The sequence below is a fragment of the Arachis hypogaea genome, chromosome 15 (genome assembly GCF_003086295.3).
Source record: "Arachis hypogaea cultivar Tifrunner chromosome 15, arahy.Tifrunner.gnm2.J5K5, whole genome shotgun sequence".
NCBI classification, from domain to species: Eukaryota; Viridiplantae; Streptophyta; class Magnoliopsida; order Fabales; family Fabaceae; genus Arachis; species Arachis hypogaea.
This window is the reverse complement of record NC_092050.1, coordinates 136,813,811-136,838,151: the sequence shown is the minus strand read 5'-3', so window position 1 is coordinate 136,838,151 and position 24,341 is coordinate 136,813,811. Positions and strand designations below refer to the sequence as shown.

Genomic DNA, 24,341 nt, shown 5'->3' with positions numbered 1-24,341 from the left:
GGTATAAACCGCGACAGGGGTCCAGCGGTTTATGCTTGCACCAATTTTGCCTATATATACCAACAAAGAGGGATTGGTGTGATGGTAGAAAGTCATTTTCACACTTTCACAAATGGATAGTGAGGAGAGTTTTTTTTTGTTCTATTCCAGTGCTCTGGAAAAAAAAAACAAAAGGCACGGTGTTAAGTTCACTAACAAAGAATCGGTGAGTGTTTTTATCCGTTCGACAAATACTTTGTCAGAGCTAAAGACAAGCATATTGCAAAAGGCAGGATTGTGTGGGGCCAAGTGGGTGAAGAAGGTGTTCTACAAGATTTTGATTGCGGTTGTATCAACTAGTGTGCAGTATAAAACATTTGTGATGGGGTTTGACGAAGACATGCAGGTTTTGTTTCATTGTAGGCGCAATTTTCCGGAGGTGAGAATACACGAGCTGTATGCCAAATTGAAAGATGGTGTCGACAATTCTGGTGCATCAACGCCGAATTCTCAGTCGACGACGGTGGGGGGTGCTTCTACTTTGATGCATATAGTTACATCTGGTTGTCTATTGGCTGAACCTCCATATGTTCCAGCAGGGTTAGCTAGGTCACCTGGTTTTTTAAGTGATGGTGAGCCAGATCATGTTGAAAATCCGATGTTAGAGGATGATTCAAACGATGAGCCATATCACATATTGGGGGACAATAAGGAGGATACTCCTTGGAACCCACCAACACGTAAGGGGCCATCCAGTTCTTGGTCCCACCAACAACCGCCACATTTCTTGATGTTGAACTTGGAAGTAGTCGGCGGGCAACCAGACATAGATCCCACCTTTGGAGGGCAAGGACTACACGAGGGAAATCTTTCTGGAGAATTTCAGATTGGCCAATCTTTCCAGACTAAGGAGGAAGTTGTGTTGAGTGTTAAGGATTATAGCATCCGTCGTGGAGTTTAGTATCGGGTGATAGAGTCAGATCATCTGAAGTATCATGGGAGATGCAAGGAGTTTGGAAACGGCTGCACGTGGATGATTCGCATCACACTTCGGTAGCGTAAGGGTAATTGGGAGGTTAAAAGGTACAATAGTCCTCACACTTGTTTGGCCACTTCGATTTCAAGCGACCACCGACAGCTCGATCACCATGTCATTTGTGCGAGGATCTTTCTGTTGGTTAGGGCAGATTCAACGGTTACGATTAAGGTGTTGCAAGAAACTACTGAGGCAATCTATGGATTCAGGCCTAGTTATAGGAATGTGTGGATAATAAAACAGAAGGCAGTTGCACAGATCTATGGAGATTGGGAAGAGTCATATGTTGAGTTGCCTCGTTGGATCCTTGGGGTGCAAGGCACGATGGACAGAACCGTGGCATTGTTGAAGACTTCTCCGGTACGTGTAGGTGATTAGATTGATGAGTCTACGGAATACTTTTATCGCCTTTTTTGGACATTCCCTCCATGCATTGAGGCATTCAGACATTGTAAGTCACTAGTAAGCATCGATGGGACTCATCTGTATGGGAAGTATGGCGAGACTTCGCTTCTGGCTATCGCGCAAGATGGAAACTCGAATATCTTGCTCGTTGCCTTTGCACATGTGGAATGGGAGAATACGGAGTTGCGGATAGCAACCACTACGTTCTATGAACCCGATTCCCACTCTTGTCACCAAACAACTGAGTGGATAGCAGCATCATGATGTAAGCCCGTGCATATATGCGTACGGTGTCCTCAGTAGTACGTAGCACCCTCCGGGAGCACCCTGAATCTCTCATGGAATCAGGTAAAGTGGACTGTAAAATGCTTTACCTTATTCGGCGGGAGAAGCTTGCCAAATAGTTCCTGAAACCACTCCCAAGCGGGTTTGCCATCATCCATCAGCTTCTCAAAATCTGTAAGGTACCCGAATACAGGTAAACCATCCACGGGCAGTCCCAACTGGTATGCAACATCTTGCAGCATGAAAGATGTGCATCTCAGGACGCCATCTCTCAATGAATGCGCTGACTAGGAGCTCATCCAACCAGAACCATCTCATGTTGAGCCTCGCCAGGTGGTATAAACTAGTCCTCTCCAGATAGGATACAATCCTGACATGCAGAGGCATGTTCTATTGCCTTCGGACACTATAAATATACCTACTTGGTTGTATCATGTGAGAGAAATAACCATATCAAATGAAATTCCATCACTAACAAGTTTAACCCATAGATTATAACAAAAAATAGATACTAAACTTATAATTTTAAATTAAATTTAATTAAATTTAAATATAAGATCAAATCTTTAATTTAAAATAATCAAACTCTAAACTAAAAATTTTAAAATTTAAATCTTAAATTTAAAAAACCTAAACTACAAAACGTATCATTTTAAAGTTTACGAACGTAAAATACAATCACTACGTTCTATTTACAAAATTTAATATTTAATTAAATTTTAAACTCTAAATAACTAAAACTATAATATTAAAATTTAAACTAATATATTTAAAACCTAAAATTTTAAATCTTACCTTTTAAATACGATACATCATCAACAACCCTACAAGCCTTACAATTTGAATCCTATATCTCAAATACAAGGGGATCATCATTCTACTTAAAGATTTTATCCTACCTTTAAATTTTACATCTTAATTTTGAAATCATAAATTGGCCAATCCTAAATTATGTGTTCTATCTACTGCACCCAAATACTATATTTTATGTTATATGAAATACAATAACTAAAAGAAAATAAACTTACCTCTTCGTTTATGCCGCTGGCAACGTATACAACGCCGTTGAACTGGTAAAGACTGCGTTCGTCCGCCATAGTCCCGGCCCCAGCAATGTCACAGAATGTCTTCCTTACCACCCTTTCTTCTCTCCTTCTCTCTAGAAAATGTTTCTTTCTCTCTCTAAGAAATGATAGTGGCTCAAACTGAATAATCTGTGATTCCCTATCGCGTATTTATACCAACGCATAAACCGCTGGACCTCTGTCGCGGTTTATGCCTATTTGTAACTTACACAGAAATCGTAAGACTCCTATCGTAATTTTTGGCCAATTTTCGTTTTAACATAAATCGTTAGAGGAATGTAGTGGTTTATGTTCATTTACAATGTGTGAGACCCATCTCGCAATTTACATAATTTACTCAAAAATTACATTTTAGTATCCATTATGCAAAAATTATATTTTTATTAAATTTAAAACTCAAATATTTTATTTTATTAACTTATTCTTAAAAATATAACTATTTATTTATCTTTTCTTATCCGCTTATCTCTTCTTATCCACTTCAAATTTTTGAATAAGGAATTTCATGGCATAATAAAAAAAGTATTCAATTTTACCTTATCTTCATGTCAAATCGATGACTCTGATAAACATTCGATAATTATGTTGTTTTAGGTATGAATCACCTTATTGGAGATCACTTGCAGCAACACGAATTCAGGTTGTCTGGAGATACAGGAAGAAACGTCTGAACCGTTCTGATAGCCAAACAATCTAATCGTACATCTAAGTCGTCATAGGTTGCTTCAATTCTTGGATTCACTAGCTTCTTTCCAACTACAATTTTCCCTTAATAACAACTAATTGCTTCCACCTAGGTACATAACTAACGTTTGCTTTGCTTATAATTTAACACGTCCTTTGCTTTTTCCCACAAGAAAGGCATCATTATTGATGCACTAATAATAGGTGCATATATATTATCTAATGATTTTGTACTCACGTGAAAATGTGGAAATACATTCCTTAGCTTCATAGTTAGTATTTCTTGTTAACTTTAGCATGCCTAGAAGATTTCCCTATACATCAATACTCAATATTTGCTTCGTGGAAAGTTTGACTATTTAACTTATAAAATTTTTTTAAATATATCGATATATTAATATTTTAATAATTTTTAACTATTAATTTTAATTATATATATATATATATATAAAATTAAAATTAACAATTAAAATTTACTAAAATATAGCGTATTGATATGTTTAAAAACTTTCTTTAACTTTTATCCGTATAAGTTGTATAATTTATATTTCTAAAACTGTATAACTGAGCTAACTTTTTAGGCCGATCAGACATTATAAGTGCCTTGTTATTTGAATATCTAAAAATATGTATTTTTTAATATCTAATGAAATCTTAAGATGAAAATAAGTGTTTTAGTGTTAACATGAGGTACAAGTGTACAACCTACACCAACATTCAAAAAGTTGATTAAGAGTATAATAATTTCTCTCTTCCAAAAGCCAAAAGAAGCCATAGTTTGTTCTGTGTATTAACTTTATGAAGCTATTTATTAGTATCATTAATGAGTGAGTAGTCAACTACATGTTTTAGGTGGGTGTGTGTCGTGTGTATAAAAGAGATAATATTTAATGGATGTACACCAGTCAAGAATTAAATAACTTAATTAATAATGATTAATTTTAAATTATTTTTTAAATTTAAAATTTGATTAATTAATATTAATGACATTTTTGAATCAAAACTTACCTTAATTTATTTTCACTTTCATTCATCATTTACCACACAAAATCACAAATTCTAATATCTTTTTCCAACGACTCACGCTGCCGCAGTTTCGTCCTTGCACCGCTAGCGTCGTAGCAGCACCGTCTTCCCGCGCCATTGTCGGTCGTCTTTGCATCCTTCTACGCCACTTCATTTGCCGTTCGCGCAGGAAAGACAGCCACCATCCCGCTTCTATTTCACCCTCCTCGCGTCCCATCGCTCGTCCGATGCCCCCTTGCCGCTCACGACTCCCCATCGCCCACTACACCAAATTAGTCATATAGCTACACTAAATTTGTGACCCTAATTCTAAGGGTCTCCATTAGTTAACATTGTGACACTTATAATATAATTTTTTTTACCGTCAGTAATGAAATTTATATCTCTCTTCACTTTTCCTTTTACTTTTCATTTCTTCCAAAACCTTGTTTGCTGCCATTTGAGATGAGATGAGATGAGAAGAGACGAGAAACAGAGAAAGTAACACCATTACCTTCACCGTCGTAGTTCACATTCGCCGTTCACCGTCGCAGTGCGTTTGCCGTTCACCATCGCTGCGTCGCAGTTCGCGTTTGCTGTTCACTGTTGCGGTTTGCGCTCGCCTTTCACTGTTCGTCGTCTCCCGCGTCGTCCTTTCTCTTTCCCTCTTTTATGTGTGCGAACTGTACCCTAATTCCCCATTTGGCAACTTTTTTCTTCTCTTCCAACCCCACTGAACACTGATAGTGAGTATTTAATTGTTCTTCTACTATATTTTTCCTTGCAATTTCTTTGTTGTTGCTGCAATTTACTGTTATGATTATATCTTTATGTTCATACTTGCGATTGTTTCTTTGAATTCTCTTATATCATTTTAATTTTACCTGCACTCAACATGTTCGATGAAATGCTTCAACCAGATTTCTTTGAATGCTCTATTTGTTATTTCTTCTCTTGATTTCTTTGATGTTTTTGTGCCTTGATGGCATCATGAACTGGTTGATGTTCTTCTTGAATTATGTAGGTGATGGTGATAGCTGAAGCCGGAAATGAGCGAGCTGAGTTTGCAGTTGACGGGTTTCTAAGCACAGTTGATAGGTTGCAAGCTGAACAACATAAACAGGTACTTTATTGATGGTTTTATATTTTATTGTAGGGTTATGCACATGTTGTTTTGTATCCTTGTTATGCATGTATTTAATATTGGCCCATTTGTGTGTAATTATGCTGAACGCTGATAAAGCATGTCAGCCTGAACTAAATCTTTTTCATACACATATCTTTCGTGGCATTCAGTTAATAAGGTTATGAATCCTCACAGTGAATAATACAAAATATTTTGCTAAATTAGGCTCTGTTTTCACCAAACTTGCCTTTCTTCATGATCAAGGCTTAAAGTTAAAAGCCATTGTCATCTTAGGTACTTTTCATCGGATCCCTTCAAAATACTAATGATGGGATGGAAGGCACTAATAGAATTATAGTCTTTAAGTTCCTGATTTTATATGGCATATTCTCCCAATTTACATTGATCCCCCACCCCCCCCCCCTTTTTTTCCCTTTCCCTGCTGCATTAGTGATCAGACTGCTGTAATATAATTGTTTAGAGAGTTCATTAATTTCTTGTTAGAAATGGCAATTATATGTTACCTTCACTTGATGAAAAAATATGCAAGAACTATTTATGATATTTAATCTTAAAAGGTTTTGGTTACTGAGTTTTAATTTTCTTGAATAATGTACTATTTAAAACAGAAAACCTGCCTATGTTTGCTTTGAGAGACGATAGTGTTGTTGAAGTACAAGGTGAACCTACCAGAGTTCATAAGGCAGTTGAAATTATTGCAGTTCATTTGCGTAAGTTCTTGGTTGACCGCATCATAGTTGGATTATTTGAAACAAAGGCAAGTCCTTTTACCTCCCCCTCATTTTCTTTCCACGAAGCTAAAAGGTGCGAATGCAAAGACCAAAAGGTAGCTATGAAGTTTCTTTTACAATTTTACAATGTCTTGGACCTTTTCTAAATGTATATTGTTTGTGATACAACAATTTTATATGTTGTTTTGAAGTTACACATGCACCAACCATCTTTGCTAACAATTCTGTTGTCTTTTTTTTTCACTATCAGATGCAAATGCCAGATGTTTGACTCAACTACAATGCACCCCCACGCCAACCTTGGGTTCCTCCTCCTCAAGGGTTTCCAGCTCCTGGTGGCGGTGGCCTGCTTTTGCACCCCCTAGTAAGCAATATATGCCAACATCAATTCCCTATGATAATTATTACCCAACAGCTGACCTGCCTCCTATGGACAAACAATTCCATCAGGTTGCACTATTTGCTTATGGCAGGGATCCTTCCACTGGAATTCATCCACCAAGTGCACAACCACAACAATCTGCTGCAACTAAGGTGTCTTCTTTTGCCTAAGTTGAGAATTTTTGTGGAGAGTGATATTCATTTGATGACGCATTGTATCTTGATTTTATGTAATTTTGTTTCTACTGCATAGGTTACGCAGCACATGCAAATTCCTCTATCATATGCAGATGCTATTATTGGAGCATCAGGTGCAAATATCAGTTACATTCGTCGTGCTAGTGGAGCAAGTGTTATGGTTAGGAGAGAAGGGGTGTGCCAGGGGAGATGACTGTTGAAATAAGTGGGACTACATCAGAGATACAGACAGCCCAACATTGTTGTTATTTTTGTAAAACTTGTGGGATTGAATTTTTGATTTGTTGAAATATAATGTTATTTTTGGAGAATTCAACTTTTGATAATAGAAATCTTTGATGTTTGAGAGATTATAACAGTTTAAAACAGTCACTAAATACAGAAAAAAACTGTCGCAGGAATAAGTAACTTAGTAACGGTTTTAAATCGAAAAGCTGTCACTAAAAATATTGTGACAGTTTAAATAGTCATTAAATATGCTTAAAACTGTATAAGAACTAGTAATTTAGTGACGGTTTCAAATCATTGCTGAATATTGTGACGGTTTATAATAGCCATAAAATATAAGAAAAAACTGTCACAGGATTTAGTAATTTAACGACAGTTTTAAAACGTTGCGAAATACAGTATAAAAAGCATCTTTGCAAGTGTTACAACTTAGTGACGGTTTTATATTTTAAAAACCGTCACAAACAATTTAGCGACACTCCTTACCAACAGTGGTCCAAAACCGTCACTGTGTCAGCTGGCGACCCTCAAATCTGTGACGCTTTTTTTAACCGTCGCAAAACCATTTAGTGACAGTTAAAACTGTCACCAAGCATTAAAAAAACGTCGCCAAAATGCAGTTTTGTTGTAGTGTTATCGCTCGCCACTCGCACCCCACGACTCTTCATCCGTCGCGACGCAGCCACCACCAAGTCCCTATTCGCGACGCGCGATCAACTACTCCGATCCATGGCGATTCCTCCACTTGTCGCAACACACTATCGTGAGCCCCCCACTGTACATGCAACGCCATCCAAGACGTCGTCGCCGGCCATCCTGCGGTTCTTCTTCTCCTCTTCCTATTTGGTTTTGAATATTTTTTTAACTAGTTTTTTATGTTTCTTTTTTCTACATTTCGGATGATTCTTTTTCCTATATTTTGTATGTTTTTTTCTTAGGATTTAGATAATTCTTTTTATTAGTTTTGTATGATTCTTTTTCTTATGTTTTGTATGTTTTTTTTTCTTAGGATTTAGATGACTCTTTATCTAATGTTTTGGTGCTTTTTGTTTTTTAGAGTTTTGAAAATTTTTTTTAGAAAGAGGAATTAGTGCTTTGGTAATAAATGGTAAAATGTGAATTAGAGTAAAAAGAGGCAATTAATAATTATTAATTTTGTATCTTTTAAAAAAATTAAATAACCACTAATTAATAACAATTAATATTATTAATTAGTATAGAATATAATTCAAAAATATTTGTTGGCTTATTGTTGGCTAAACCCCTCTTGGTTTTCTAGCGGGATTCTTAAACTTTGTAAATGTGACTCATGTTTATATTAGTCTTTGACACAATTTTCGATGCACAAACATTAACGGAATGTTGATGTGGACAGCTAAATACTATGTTAGACTCTGTAAAACGTCTTTCTTTTTGGCACTCAAAAATACCAAAAAAAAAATATCATAAATAGTATTTATTGAAATTTTCTTTCCTAAAGCAAGTAATCCAGCGTCATTTTTAAGTTATTTGAACACCAAAATCAAAATAACGTCGCTTTATAAGTTTCAGCATAAAATTCTGTTGTCCATATCAACGTTTTATTAATATTTTTGTGTCAAAAATTATTCTAGAGTTTAATGTAAGTCACGTTTATAAAATTTAAAAATTAAAAAATAATAAATAAAAAATTAAATTAAAATTCGTGTATAAATTGAGAAATCAAATTAAATATTAATTCATATATAATATATATAATACATATGATTAATAAATAAGCTTCACATTTTGTATTGGATACAAAATATTCTACTCTTTCCTATATTATTATTATTATTATTATTATTATTATTATTATTAGTTAACTTCATCAAGTTTATCTAATATGTGCCCACAATTGCAATCATAAATTTGCCATAAACTTTGTCAGGATAGATACGCAAGGGATGGTTGCAACGGTATATTGACTTTGGTGATGAACATAGGACATTATTAGCATGCACATTGCACGAGTGCTGAAACAAAAAGCAAATTTAATCATTCACTGTTACGCTATGATGTTGACTTTCCAGAGTCTTCTAAGCCACAAACTCCATAACTATAATTAATGACTTGAGATTGGGCCATCCTTTAGCGATAAGCCACCAAAAACTCTCGTGGTACCCGTTATACGCATAGGTTCTACAATGAGTAATCACATGCATACATATGAAAAAGGATTGAAAGTTTTAAACCATCCTTTTTTTTTTTTTTAAATAAAGAACTTTTTTAGTATTTTAATACTCTTAGAAGTAAACAATATTTTTAAATTATTCATTAAAATTAAAAAATAAATTATTTATTAATATTTTAATTCTAACTTTATTAGCAAATTAATAGATATTAATATATCTATTAATTCAGTTTTCTTTTTCCTTTCTAAAATTCAATGTATGCAATAGTAACAAATGTGAAATAGCAAAGATCTTCCTTTGTTTCCTCCGCTGCGATTACTCCTAATTAGAATAATGTAATTACCCACTACCATCTAAAACTATTGACTGTAAATTGTCTAAATAGATTGGTTTTCTTGTGTTCCCAATTTGTTCTTTTGCGGTTACTTATGGTGAACCAAATCGGCAAGTAGTAGTAAGATGATAGTGCCTTTGAATTTGTTGTACCTTTTGGGTGAAATAACTATTGTTAATATTTTTTATTTATTGTTTTTTTTTTTTCTAAGAAAGTTGTGGAATATTGTTAGATTTACTGATAGAATTATCAAAAAAATTCGTCGATAATATATTTATTGTCGAAATTAACAGCAGACTAAGTTAGACAATTAAAATTTGGGCGAATTTTTTCATCTGTCGCTAATTTTTAGTAAAATTCTGGAGTATGTTATTATCGAAAATATTTTGACAGTAATTTTAGCGCTATAAACTAGATTTTCGCGCATTTACTACGTCAGATTTATTCCTTGATATATGATCCAAACTGTATGATATCTACTTATCAGTTGCAATATTTAATATTATGAAAAAAAATTACAATATAAAAGGAAAGGATGAATTTTAAAGTCAATCAAAAACAAAATTTAAAAACCAAATAGCTATATAATGAACTCACTTTCACCAGGACGTACTCGATACAGCACAATAAACACACTATACCTAATTAAAGGATAAAACAAGTCAAGCTTAAACTTGAAAAGTTGAAATGTACATTGTACTAATAATAGAACATTTTAAACTCAGATTTCAGTAGCTTTATGTGACAATCTTAGAGAAGTGTAATAAAATAGAAAAATTACCTGAGATAGGTTATCCAATAAGGACAATTTCCAATGCAGCTTAATGTATAATGTGAGTATCTAATGAACCAAAAAGCCTACAAATCATGTAATTTTCTACTTGATAAAAGATTGTAAAAGATATTATAAACCAGAAAATCACATTATAATGTCAGATGTCCGTACTTTCCTTCTTTTCTTTCTTTTCAGCGTAACTTTTTAAACTATCTTACATAAGAGTCTTACAACAACATGCTAAATTGACAAAATAATATTTAATATAAAGCCAGGACAAAATACCTCATATTTTTTAAATTCAAAACCTTCAATCACCATGTACAATGCAATGAGCATGGTCAAGAGGGGGCTGTAGTAGGCCTTGAGCCTCTAGCTAAGTAATCTTCAGCTCTACCAAAACTTAAAGTACATCAAGTCAATAGATATGTATACAAATTGAATATATTGAATCGAACAAGTTTAGTGATTTAAACTGACATATATTTTGGATAATAGGATTAATTGAAACTGGTCAAAGCTTTCAAAAGGCTAAGCTATTGGATTTGTTCCAAAGAAAATATATGCGCTCTTTTGTTATAGGTAACAACTATTCATTGCAGGAACTTAGCCACAAATATAATGAAATTAGTCAAATCAAAGGTTTCTAATAGTTTGTAGCAAAATTTAATATTGGTGTTAGTTTAATGTATGTTAACAAGCAACCTAGTGCAATCAATGGTATAAGGTTCTATGCATCTGAGACGACTCTTTTGTAGCTTCCGGGAATTTATCATCAACAACAACACCAAAGTCTTATCCCACTAGGTGGGGTCGGCTATATGAATCAAACGACGCTATTGAACTTTATCATGTATCATGTCAGTAAAAAGACTGTTTATATTTAGATCTCGTTTGACCACCTTATGAATGGTCTTTTTAAGTCTTCTTCTACCTTTCACCCCTTATCCATCTTCTATCTCATCCACCCTCTGACTAGATGTTCTGTCGGTCTTCTTCTCACATGCCCAAATCATCTGAGACGCAATTTTACCATCTTTTCCACAATAGATGCTACTCCAACTCTCTCTCTCTCTTATATCTTCATTTCTTATTCTATCCAATCACGTATGACCACTCATCCATCTCAACACCTTCATCTCTACCACACTTAGCTTATGTTCGTGCTCCCCTTTGGCCGCATAACACTCTGTACCATAAAGTATAGCCGGTCTAATAGCAGTGCGATAGAACTTACCATTAAGTTTTAAAGGCACTTTTTTGTCATATATAAAATCAGACGCACTCTGCCATTTTGACCAACCTGCTTGGATCTTATGATTTACGTCATGTTCAATCTCTCCATTATCCTGTATGATGCATCCAAGATACTTAAAACTCTTAACTTTTCGTAGAGTGTTATCTCCAATCTTCACCTCTATATTAGGATTTTTCCTTCGCAGGCTGAACTTACATTTCATATATTCCGTCTTACTACGGCTTATGCGTAGACCATACACTTCTAGAGTTTCTTTCCATAACTCCAACTTCTTATTTAGGTCTTCTCTTGACTCTCCCACAAGGACGATATCATCGGCAAAAAGTATGCACCATGGTATAGGCTCTTGGATATGCTTTGTGAGTACTTCCAAGACTAATGTGAAAAGATATGGACTTAAGGATGATCCCTGGTGTAATCATATACCAATAGGAAATTTCTCTGTCATATCACCTTAAGTCTTCACACTAGTTGTAGCCTCATTATACATGTCTTTAATTGCACGAATATATGTGATCCTTACTCTCTTCTTTTCTAAAACCTTCCATAAGACCTCCCTTGACACTCTATCGTATACTTTTTCTAAATCAATAAACACCATATGTAGATCTCTTTTATTACTACGATATCTCCATCATCCTTCTTAACAGGTATATCGCTTCAGTAGTGGATCTGCTTGGTATACAACCATATTGATTTTTTATTACTTGTGTCTCTTGTCTCAACCTCTATTCTATCACCCTTTCCCATAACTTCATGGTATGGCTCATGAGTTTGATTCCTGTATAGTTTTCGCAACTTTGTATATCTTCTTTATTTTTATAGATAGGTACCAAGGTATAGTTTTCCCATAACTCATCTGGCATCTTCTTAGATCTTAAAATCACATTAAAAAACTTGGTTAACCAACTGACGCCTTTCTCTCCAAGGCCCTTCCAAACTTCAATTGGGATATTTTTGGGTCCTATTGTCCTGCCATTTTTCATCTGCTTTAGAACCTCTTTTACTTCGAAGTCTCGAATCTTTCGATAGTAGTCAAAATTTTGATCTTCTTCTCTCGTGCATAACTGATCTGTCCTTCATTAAATAACTCGTAGAAGTAGCTCTTTCACCTTTTATTGATCTTCTCCTCTTGAGCCAACACCTCCCCTCTTTATTCTTTATGCACTTAACCTGATCCAAGTCTCTCATTCTCTTTTCACGGCTCTTTGCGATTCTATATATACATTTTTCTCCTTCTTTCGTGCCTAAGGACTGGTAAATACTCTCATATGCTCTTATTCTTACTTCGCTTACAGCCACTTTTTTTTTCTTTCTTAGCCACCTTATATTTTTCTCAATTGTCTGTATTGCGGTACAAAGACCACTTTTTAAAGCACACCCTTTTTACCTTTATCTTTTCTTATACACTCGCATTCCAGCACCAGACTTCCTTGTCTCTTGGTCCTATCCCTCTAAATTCACCAAAACTTTCTTTTGTTGTTCTTCTAATAACTTCTGCTATCTCTCTCCACATCTCCTCCGTGCTTCTGTTCCTATCCCACTTTGCTTCTTCTTCTACCCGTCTTAGGAAGCTTCTTTGTTCTTCACCTTTTATCCGTCACCACCTCGTCTTTGGATTTTTCATATGATATCTTTTTCTCAACTTTTACTCAATGCGAAAATTCATGACAAGCATCCTATGTTGAGTTGTTAGACTCTCTTTCGGAATAATTTTACAATTAATGCAAAATTTCCGGTCGACTCTCCATAACAAGAAAAAGTCAATTTGAGAGTTTGTCATGCCACTCTTATAGGTTATAAGATGTTCATCTCTCTTTTTAAAACATGTATTTACGATGAGGAGATCAAAAGTTGAGGAAAAGTCTAAAATAGTTTTATCCTCGGTATTGACCACCCAAAAACCATGGCCTCCGTGAATACCTCCATACCCAATCACTTCTCTTCCAATATGGCCATTTAAATCTCCTCCTAAGAAAATCTTATCTCCCGAAGGTATGTCTTGGACCAAACTCTCGAGATCCTCTCAAAACCTTATCTTGTGTTGCTCTTCCAAACCTACTTGCGGTGCATAGGCGCTAACCACATGAAAAGTACCTCCTTTCACCACTAGTTTGATAGAGATATTCCGATCTCCCACCCTCTTGACATCCACTACGTCCTTCTTCCATTACTTATCCACGATAATACCTACCCATTCCTATTCTTCATCTTTCCTGTATACCAAAGTTTGAATCCGGAAGTATCCAACTCTCTAGTCTTCGCACCAACCCATTTTGTTTCTTGTAGGCACATGATGTTATTTTTCCTTCTTGTCATGGTATCTACCACTTCCATGGATTTTTCTGTTAGAGTACCTATGTTCCATATCCCAAATCTCAACCTTCTGTTACCCCGACCTTTACCTTTTTCTTTGTGAACTAGCTTATTTATCCTCGTACGTTCAAGAAAACGCGGGAACCCTTACTCATTTAACACTACACCCGGATACCGATGCAGCGACTCTTGCTCATTTATCACTGTACACAAAGCATACAGCGCGTTACTTTCGGGTAACGACCTAACTTTAGTGCAATAATGTCTTTGATTCATCTCATGAAGATTCGACTAAGTTTTTATATTGGTTGTCAAAGACCTAACACAACTCTCCTCCTTCATCCGAGTTTGGGACCAACTATGTACCGCAAATATAACATGGGCGGAGTTAACTTCTGGTAATTCAAAACAAATAATTCAAAAATAATTATGTTCCTTCATATCATATTAATTCATCTATGACTTGATTTGTTGCAGTGCTTACTTCAGGAAAAGTTGGTATCATAGCTTACCACACGGACAATCATTTCACTTTTATATTGAAAACAATAATGAATAAGCCAATCAAACAGAATATGTTATGGATAGATTGATGCAAATGTTTTGAAGCGCTGCCCTAAAAACCAGTATCTTCAACAGATTTACTTCTAAATGCAAATTCAGTTTCTCAGCCACTTTTTTTCTATGCACATCTTGCAAAGAAAAAAAGAACCACAGAAGTTAAAGCTCCTAAACCCCAAGCACATGTAACTTTTCTAATTTGAACAATTTCAGATCCTCAAAAAAAAAATTAGAGGAAAAAGAATACAAAATTAAACAAGAACCAATGAGTCTGAGGCATCCAATAGAAAGGAAAAAGATTTAAGTTATTATGGAATTTAAAAGAAGACCACCAAAAATCTTTAACAATATCGACAACATACATGACATTTTTGAATGTTAGATGACTCATCATTGAAAAGACTCACACCATGAAAATCAAAATTGATAAAAATATATTAATTTACCTACAAAATTTAATTCACCTAAAATAATCTAATTGCGAAATAAAGTTAATCCTACCCACTTAAATGGATTGAATTAACTTTAGTAAATCTTTAAATAAAAATAAAAATTTCCAAAAAACTTATAAATTTTAAATTTTAAACTTCAATTTTAAAACCAAAATACCGTAACCAGTAAATTTAAAAAAAAAATTAAACATGAAATTTAAAACAAAAAGAATTCAAATAGACTTACATTTTAACAAAAAACCAAATACAAAATTAATAATATATATAAAAATACATAGAAAATTAAAAAAATTAAATGGAAAAAATCTAAACCTAATTGTTGAGTAGTGGTGGAGGTGCGATGGCAATGCTCACAGTACGATAGCAACGTCAATTTCTCCCACCTCTATCATTAATAAACAGTGTTAGGGATTTTTTAACAAAAAATTGACAAATTAAAGAATAAGAGGATTTACATTAACTTGGCGGAGGAACGATGGTGGCTAATGACGATGGCGACCCACAAAGTAGCAGTGACGGCGTGATGGAACCTGACAGTGATGTCCGGATCTCTGGTGGCTCGGTTAGGACAATGCAAGAAAGGGACTTATTTGCTGTGGAGGGGAGGCACTGCTATGAGGACAGGAATGGTGATTGGCGGTGGAATGACGAGAAAGAAAGAGGAGAGGGAGAAAATGGCGAAAAAGAAAGAGAGAGGAAAGGAAGAGAAGTTGTAGAAGTGAGGGGGAAGATTTCTGAATTTAAATTTAGGACAATTATATCGTCAAATTTACCAGCAAATAACTCTGTACGCATTTTTTATTATATTTTTTACGTGTTATTGTACCCTTTTAGGTGAAATAACTAACTATTGTCAATTATTTTTTGTTTATTGTCTTCTTTCTTACATGTTAATGGTATCATCACACTCTTCTCTTTATCTATATCACCTATATTCTGCAACAATTAATTCCGTGAAAATAGTTCAAAATCCAATCTTTATAGATAATGATGATTATCATCTAATTGAATTAAGAAAAATCTAACTGAAGTATCATTTTAAGGACGGAGGACATGTAATTACTAAAATGAAAAATATTATGAAATTTATTTGAAATAACTTAGATAATTTGTGCATTATTAATGCAGAAGAAATTACTTATTATTTTTTTTATTGTATATAATAGGGTGACAAAACAGATAATTTGTCTTGCCTCACTAAGTAAAGCAGATTTAAAATGTCATCTCACCACTAAAAACAAATTTTTAGTTCAACAGATTTATTCGTCCTGTCTCACCAAAATTAGTGAGTTTAGCAGTATAGGTTCAGTTGTTCTTTTTTTTATTTGACAAATTTTAAATTTTAATTTGGTCAGTCTTTTTAACAGATTTGACCGATCGATCTGGTGAATTTGATCTGTTTTGCCGCCACTAATATACATGTATAATACAATCTAATTCATATATTTTACTTTTTATAATTTAATTCCTACAACTTTGGATAGTTATTGTAATATTTTTTATGGTATTTTTATAGAATCTCCTTTTTCTTATTGTTGTTGACCTTTTTCTGGTACTCATTGTAACTCTCTTTTACAAAATATTTAAAAATGATAAATACTTTAACTTTTTCACAAAAAAATTTTGGTTTCATCTATCAAATCTTAAAAGTAATGAAATAGTTTTTTAATTAATACCCGAGAAAGATATTTTAGGAATATATATAAGAAGAGTGTTTTAAGAAACAAACTTTGAGCACCACATTCTTTGCAATCTCTTATGAATGTAAAAGTAAACATCTACACTCCTTTATGTTTGAATTATACATTATTTTTGTCTTAAAATAATTATTCAGAAGAAAAAACACTTAACAAAAAAAATAATAAATAAGTTTTGGAAATATTTTTGGATGTGACAAGCCTTGGGTTTTGAGGGTGGTTCATTGAGAAATCTAGCTAGCTAACACAAAGGCAGGGGAGATGTTAATCATGGTTGCATATATATGGCATGGCTAGCAAGGAATTATAAAACATGTTTAGTTTCAAAGAGACGAATGAAATAGCATTGATGGTATCTAAATTTGTCTCCATCCTTTAGGGGATACAAGAGGGCGGCTACTAGAAGAGATCTGGAACATGAACAACCTAACCAAACCAATGGTAGCTCGGCAACTACATGACATGGGACCCAGCACCAGTTGGCGCATGCAAGCTTAATGTTGATGTCACTGAGGCAACTCAAGACAAGTAAAGGCAGCAGCAACATGCATGCACCTATTTCATGTGGCTTAGCTAGACACAAAATTATTGAAAGTCTGGCAACGAAGTTTAGCCTGACATTGGCTATTGACCTTGGTCTCTCTGCTATTATAGCAGAATCGAACTGTGTAGAAGTGGTAATAAATGCAATTCCAGAAAATATTATGCATGCTGGTACAACTCTTATTTTCACACAGTGTCATTCATGACTGAATAGGAGATCAGATTTCACACTTGCCAATTCACACACAAAGTTTATATGGCAGCAGGAAAAAAAATTACAAATTTTTGTAACATTAGTCCATTACATTTGAAAATTAAACATATTTACTAAACATCTATATCGTAAAAAAAAAAAAACACATTAAATATCAAAATTGAAGTAAATGAATACATATTAATAGAAATCAAACTATTATAGCATACATTTTATTGAGGTTCAGCCTCGGTGCAGAAATTTATATTATTTCAAAAAAGTTTTGACATAATTTTTTCTAAAATTAGATATATATCCACTTTTACGGTTTTCACAAATTCAACCAACTTCAATTCATAACATCAGTCAAAATTCAATTAAATTCATAATATTTTCAACAAAATATATTAACTTGTTTATACTATTGTATATATTTTATAAGGGCATTATATATATTGATATTTAAATATAAAAAAAATGTCATTATATGTAACGTTAATTATTATACATTTATTTAAAAATATAAAAAATTAAGTTAAATTCTACCAAAATTTAAAAAATGAGTGTTAATTATTGGCTTAAAATAAATAATTTCTCCAATAACTATACATATGAAGTAGAATAATCCTACAAATAATGCACTTACATTAACATAGTAAATCAGTACAACCTAATACTTTAAATCAAATCTATCTTAACAACTTAAATTTTCTAGCTAAACTAAATTTAACTCGAGAGTAATACTAATTATCAACTAAAACACAAGTTAGACATAGAGGCATATAATCGAGCATTTGGTGTGCAAAAACATCAAACAACAACAAATAGCACTACCAAATATTCCTTCAACATCAATTCACATAAATCAACATCAATGACACAACAATCAGCATCACATTGTAGAAATTTAGCAGAAAATCAATCAATCTAGTCCAAACAAATTAAAATTTAAATTCAAGAAACATAACAACATGTTGAACTATATATAAATTAACAGCAATTCGAATTAGAAAAATCTTAATCCTAATCTAAATCATCTAACTAGCAGAAAATAATAATAACCAATTTCACTTACTTACTAGAAATTAACATATAACTAAATTCTAAATTAACTAAAACAGAGAAAAAGAGTAATCATGAAAGCCGAGCTTCGATTAGAGGAAGAAGAACTCAGGGGAGGAAGATGCAGTCGCAGCGACAGCCGCTGCTGATGGAGCGTCGCGATGGTGTTGAACGGCAAGACAAACAGCGAGGGAGAGAAGGAGTCGCAGCTGATGTTGGGTTGTGAAGGGGAGAGAATGAAAGAAGGGACTAGTTTTGGTGACGGGGAGAGGAGGCGGCAAAAGGAGGTTGCAGAGGCGCTGCTGGCAACGGCGGGGCTAACAGAGTGACGGGGGAGAGGAGAGGGTTAGAGAGAGTATGGGAGAAGAGAGGTTAGAGACAGAGAGAGGGGGAATTTGAAATGAAGGGGGAGAGGGTCCACACTTCAAATTTTAGGGCTCGTTACCATCGGATTTACTAGCAGATAAATCTGACGGTAATGCATTGCGGGTCACCAAAATGCAGCATTCTACTAATTGGGTTTACCAATAGGAAAATCCGCCGATAAATTCCATGCTACATTTTGCGCTTATTTTTTCCGTTTTTCCTCCAATTATTACCTATGAATTTTGATGGTTTCAGTGGCTAAGAGAAGGGGGGTTGAATCTTAGCCCCTTTTTTTGTTGCCAACACTTGCTGAATTCAGAGGAGACTTTTCTGTTTTGGCTCGTCTCTGGACACGAGACTTTTTCTTTTATCTCGTCCCTAGTCACGAGACTTTTTGTTTTGTCTCGTCACTTTGCACGAGACATTTTTAGTTTTTGCTCATGTGCAGTAGAAAACAGAAATGGAGTAGGAGAGAAGAGAGATTACACCCAGATATATCCTGGTTCAGCTGCTAAGTGCAGTGCAGCCTACATCCAATCTCCATCACAACAATGATGGAATTTCACTATAATCAACCTGATTACAAACTGTAAAGTGCTAACCCAACTTACAAGGGGATTCCCACAGAATCATGAAACACAACATAGATGAACAAAGGAACTCTATAGACATCTATGGCTTTTTTTTTAATTTTGCACTCTCTGCCTTTTTCCGCTCTATGGCTTTTTCATACAAACCTCACTGTTTGCCTTTTTCCATGAGACTCAAGACATGACAAAATTAAACAGAAAATTACAAAACAGAATACATTGAAGGAGAAGAAAATCTGCAAGCTTAGGTAGCTCTGAGAATCCTGTGCCTTGCACTCTCAATGCTTACTTCTAACTCCTTGCTCCAAACAGTGGCTGTTCTCTCTTTTTATAGAAGAGGAAAGCCTCCACTTTTGAAGCCAAAAACCCAAGCCAACTTCTTCTTCCTTCAAGAAACCGGTTCGGCCACATAGAGAGATAAGAGATAACCATGCAAAACCCAACATGCAATTACCTCTGGTCCTTTCTTGATCATCACCCTTCATCAATCCGAGCTCTCCATCCTTGGCTTGCTCTCCAAGATGGATTTCTGGCCCTTGATGCTTCATGATGATAATGACTTCATCTGCTTTAATTTCTGCCTCAACCATCACTTCGCCACTCTAGCTACTTCCTGTGGTGGTTAAACAGAATCAAAGACAAGTCATGCTTCAAGAATCTCCCTTGCTGGCCGAATCTTTACCTTCCATTTTTGAGCATGAAGAGCTCAAGATAACCTCACCAAATCTAACCACATTTGGCGAGTATCTTAGCCACAGCTCATTTTTATTTTAGTATATTTTCTTGCCATCATTAGCTTGATGGTCTTGATGCATGCAACTTCTTCCTTTTCTTGGTTGATGAGCATAGCGTCCATAGCTTCCTGGACAAGGACCAAAGAAAGAAGAAAGAGATGAGAGAGAATAAACAACTTAGAAGAAAAAACACTTCAATGTGATAAACCACTTTGTTGGTAAAAGTTGCTTTTACTTCCCTAGCATAGAGTGGCGTGTATCATTATGGCCATCAATCAATTCAGCTGTAACTTTTCTCTCTCATAGTTCCCATGCATTAATTGATAATGTAATAGATTTTGAAATCCATCACATGGTGAAATGCTTGGATCCGTTGGAAGCATTTTGCTTTCATTTTATCTTGGTTTCGGACCAAGTTTGGAAACATTCATCAACAATAAAATTTGGGCTTTGTAGCATTGAAATTAAAACTGGCCCAACTAGTTAACATTTGCTTTCCTGATGAATTTTGTTTCGGATCAAGCAGGGAACAAATAGGAAGGCTTTCTTTGGGCTTATAGTAACAAAATATATCTTGGCCCAACTGATAAAACCTTTTCAGCCAACAATCATAAAACAAGAATTACATAGGGCTGGATTTTTAATTTATTGGGCTTGGGATCTTTCTTTTTATTTCGGCCCAATTATAAAACCTGCAATACAAAATTATTAATTAACATATGTTAGATGAAAATCAAATTAATAATTTTGTAATTAAATGTTTAATAATGTTTAGTCATCACAAATATTAATTTAGAGTTTTCCAAACTCATCAATCTCCCCCTTGATGACAAACATTATCAAAATTGAAATGGAAAGAAATTTAGAGATTGAGTAAAGAATACTCCCTTTGAATTTGAATTTCTCCCCCTTTCTAAATGTCACATTGCTCCCCCTTGATGTATGCTTATTTTACCAAGGGAAGCACTAACCTGTAACATTTAAATCAAGCTTAGAGAACAATGTTATTTAGCATATTTTATGATGCTAAATGCTTGATTTATGAGCAGTTTTAATTGATAATCAAAACTCATTTGATATCATAAACTGATTTTCTGCTCAAACATTTTCATACATCAAAACAGTATCCAAATATTTTTCAAACATTTTCCTGTTAGGATATCAGAGCAAACAAAGTGATGGAAAAATATTTAAAGTACACATGATCAAACCAAATGCCATATGCAGTTCAAGCAGCAGTGACCATGGTAAAACAAATGCAATAACACATGCATTCTTTGAACAAGGGTGATCATGAATTTTCAAATTGAAAATTTCATCCCCTGTTCTTATCCCCTGTTCCAGTTTCAATTTTAGAAACTTAATTTCCTCCCCCTTTTGTCATCACGGGGGCACCTGCACAAAATATGATCAACACAACAAAATATTCAAGATAAAGTAACAGAAGTATATCACAGTATCCTAGAGATTATCCTAGAGCAGTGAGTATCAAGTCATGCTCCTACAAAAAACAGATTGAGCCTAATGGAGCCAATATCAAATAACATTAAAACAATAGTCATCAATCATCTGATAGATGAAAAGCAGAGTCCTCAGCGCCTTCTTCACTGTTATCGCCCAGATCCTCCTTAAGGGTTGCTAACATCAGGCCGACCCTTTCTTTGCAATTTTTCCAAGCTTTCTCGCTCTCAGAGGCTTGCTTGCGAGCCTCTTTGTGAGATTGAATCATCATGTCTGCCATGTTTGAGAATTCACCCAAAATTTCTTTGATGGATTTGACTGTTTTGGAAGACTCTGGCCGAGTCTCATTGTCACTATCCGATCCCACAGATTTGCCCCCTTTGGTTCCCTTAGTCGCTCCTCCTCCTCTAATTGAGGATACTTTGTTTTCCACTGCCTCATTCAACAAATCAACTTTAAAGTATTCAAAAATTCTTGTTAAAAACATACCATAAGGCATATTAGCCTTTTTGGTGCTTCTAACAGAATCCCACATATGCCTAATCATAATATAGCCAAAAGATATAGGAGTAGAGGTAACCAAAGCAAATAATATGAGACAGTTAGAAAATGTTACTCGGTTGTGTGAGCCGCTTTGGGGAGTCAAAATATGGGTGATGATTCGGTGAAGCAGAGAGTTGACTGGTCCTAGAGCTTTATGGGTTGGAATCGTTCCATGCAAGCCAGAAAGGTTCTCGCAAATGTGCTGAAGAACTGCTTTGTATGAAACACCGACTTGTGTATCCCATTTGTCTACCATATACGCTCGTGATCCTTCATCCTTGAAGCCCATGGCCACTCCAATGGTCTCGGAATCAAGGGCTATTTGAACCCTTTTAACATTGGAATGAAGAGTGCCGTCAATGAGTCGCATATTGGCGTAGAACTCTCTGACAAGGCCAGGATAGACTGGTTTCTGAATGAGAAGAAGGGGCTTCCAGTTGAGGAGTTCAAATAGAGAGGAGATGTTGATGCCCTTGTTAGTGAGAGTATCGAGATTCACAAGGTAGGTTGTACATAGATGACATTTTTCCATAACCTCATTGTGAAACTCAAAAGAAGTGCAAGAGTTGAATCTGCTAGGATCAAAGTGGGAGTGAGTCTTACCATACTTGTTTCTGAATTCCAGGGATTCCAAGTTTGGAGGTTCGGTGGTGTCATGAAGAGCAAAACCCTTCGACTTTTGAGCACTCTTCCCGGATGCATGGGGAGTTGATCTCTTTGGTGGTGATTGTGGAGGGGAAGGAATGGGAGAAGTATGAGACTCCTCTTCTTCTGTCACAGGAACACTTTTCTTCTTTCTTGAGGAAATTTTTGTGGCAATGACCTTTCTTCTCATTGTGTCTGTGCGTTTTGATGGGGGTGAGGGTGATGAAGATGATGTAGAATGGATGTGAATGTGTGTGTGTAATTGTGGAGTAGACTGTTTTTGAGAGAATAGAAGCCTTTCACTTTTTTTGGCGCGATTTTCTTTTTCATGGTGATGGAAGAATGAAATATGAAAGGTTAGGGAGATAACCGAATTGAGTGGGAGAGAGAAGCAAGGTGAGTGACGAATTAAATGAGGTTTAGAGAGAGAATATGAAGAGAGTAATGACCATTAGTGGACGGTTAATGACCATTATGGGTGGTTATTACCCAAAAATATTTTCCCTTTTAACTTTTAAAATCTAAAACTGAAAAGTTGTTGCCTTAAATCAAGGGATTAGATGGAGAGAAGGATTTTGATTTGACAATAACCACTTCCAAGAAGATTTGATGACACAAGAAGAAGATTCTTATTTGTAGAGAGATAACTACCATAACTGTTAAGGTGGGGTCAAGGAATCTTGGTGGGGCCCATAAAATTTTGAATTCTGCGTTGCCTCCCCCTTGATCATAGCTCCTTCATCAAGCTTGCATTTTTATCTCGTCCAAACCTACGAGACAAAACTGGACAGTGTTAAAAAATTCACAAATTTTCAATGAAACTTAAATCAAACATTCCCAAACTTTTTCTTAAGCTACAGAATCTGTCTTCACAGAGGGGTTTTGTAAAAATATCAGCAATTTGGTCTTCAGATTTTACAAATTGAATATCAATAGTTCCCTTTTGTACATGTTCCCTAATAAAGTGATATTTTATCTCAATGTGCTTTGTTCTTGAGTGCAAAACAAGATTTTTTGAAATGTTTATAGCACTCATATTATCACAAAATAAGGGTATACTATTGATTTTTAATTTGTAATCTTCCAATTGTGTTTTTAACCAAATTAATTGAGTGCAACATGCAGATGCGAAAATATATTCTGCTTCAGCGGTGGATAAAGCCACTGTGGCTTGTTTCTTGCTTGACCACATGTTGAGTGAGCTTCCAAGGAAGCAACACATTCCGGACGTGCTTCTTCTATCCACTCTATCTCCCGCATAATCTGCATCACAAAACCCTACTGCACAAAAATCATCAGATTTAGGATACCACAATCCATAATCACAAGTTCCCTTAATATATCTAATGATGCGCTTAACAGCTGTGAGATGGGATTCTTTTGGGTGAGATTGGAACCTTGAACATACACCCACACTTTGGACAATGTCCGGTCTAGAGGAGGTAAGGTACATGAGTGAACCTATCATTCCCCTATACTTTGTTTCATCCACAT

The 24,341-nt window shown here is 35.0% G+C and overlaps 2 protein-coding genes across 2 annotated transcripts; both read left to right on the top strand.

Annotated features, from left to right (window-relative positions):
* The first annotated feature begins 981 nt into the window (after positions 1-981).
* Positions 982-1,684, top strand: LOC112749002 (uncharacterized). Its single transcript, XM_025797262.1, has 3 exons — positions 982-1,037; positions 1,162-1,375; positions 1,511-1,684. The coding sequence occupies exons 1-3, from the start codon at positions 982-984 to the stop codon at positions 1,682-1,684; spliced, it is 444 nt and encodes a 147-aa protein (XP_025653047.1).
* A 4,561-nt stretch (positions 1,685-6,245) lies between these two features.
* LOC112749001 (flowering locus K homology domain-like) lies at positions 6,246-7,129 on the top strand. Its single transcript, XM_072218118.1, has 3 exons — positions 6,246-6,336; positions 6,608-6,891; positions 6,992-7,129. Exons 1-3 carry the CDS (start codon positions 6,246-6,248, stop codon positions 7,127-7,129), a joined length of 513 nt encoding a protein of 170 aa, XP_072074219.1.
* The last annotated feature ends 17,212 nt before the right edge of the window (positions 7,130-24,341 follow it).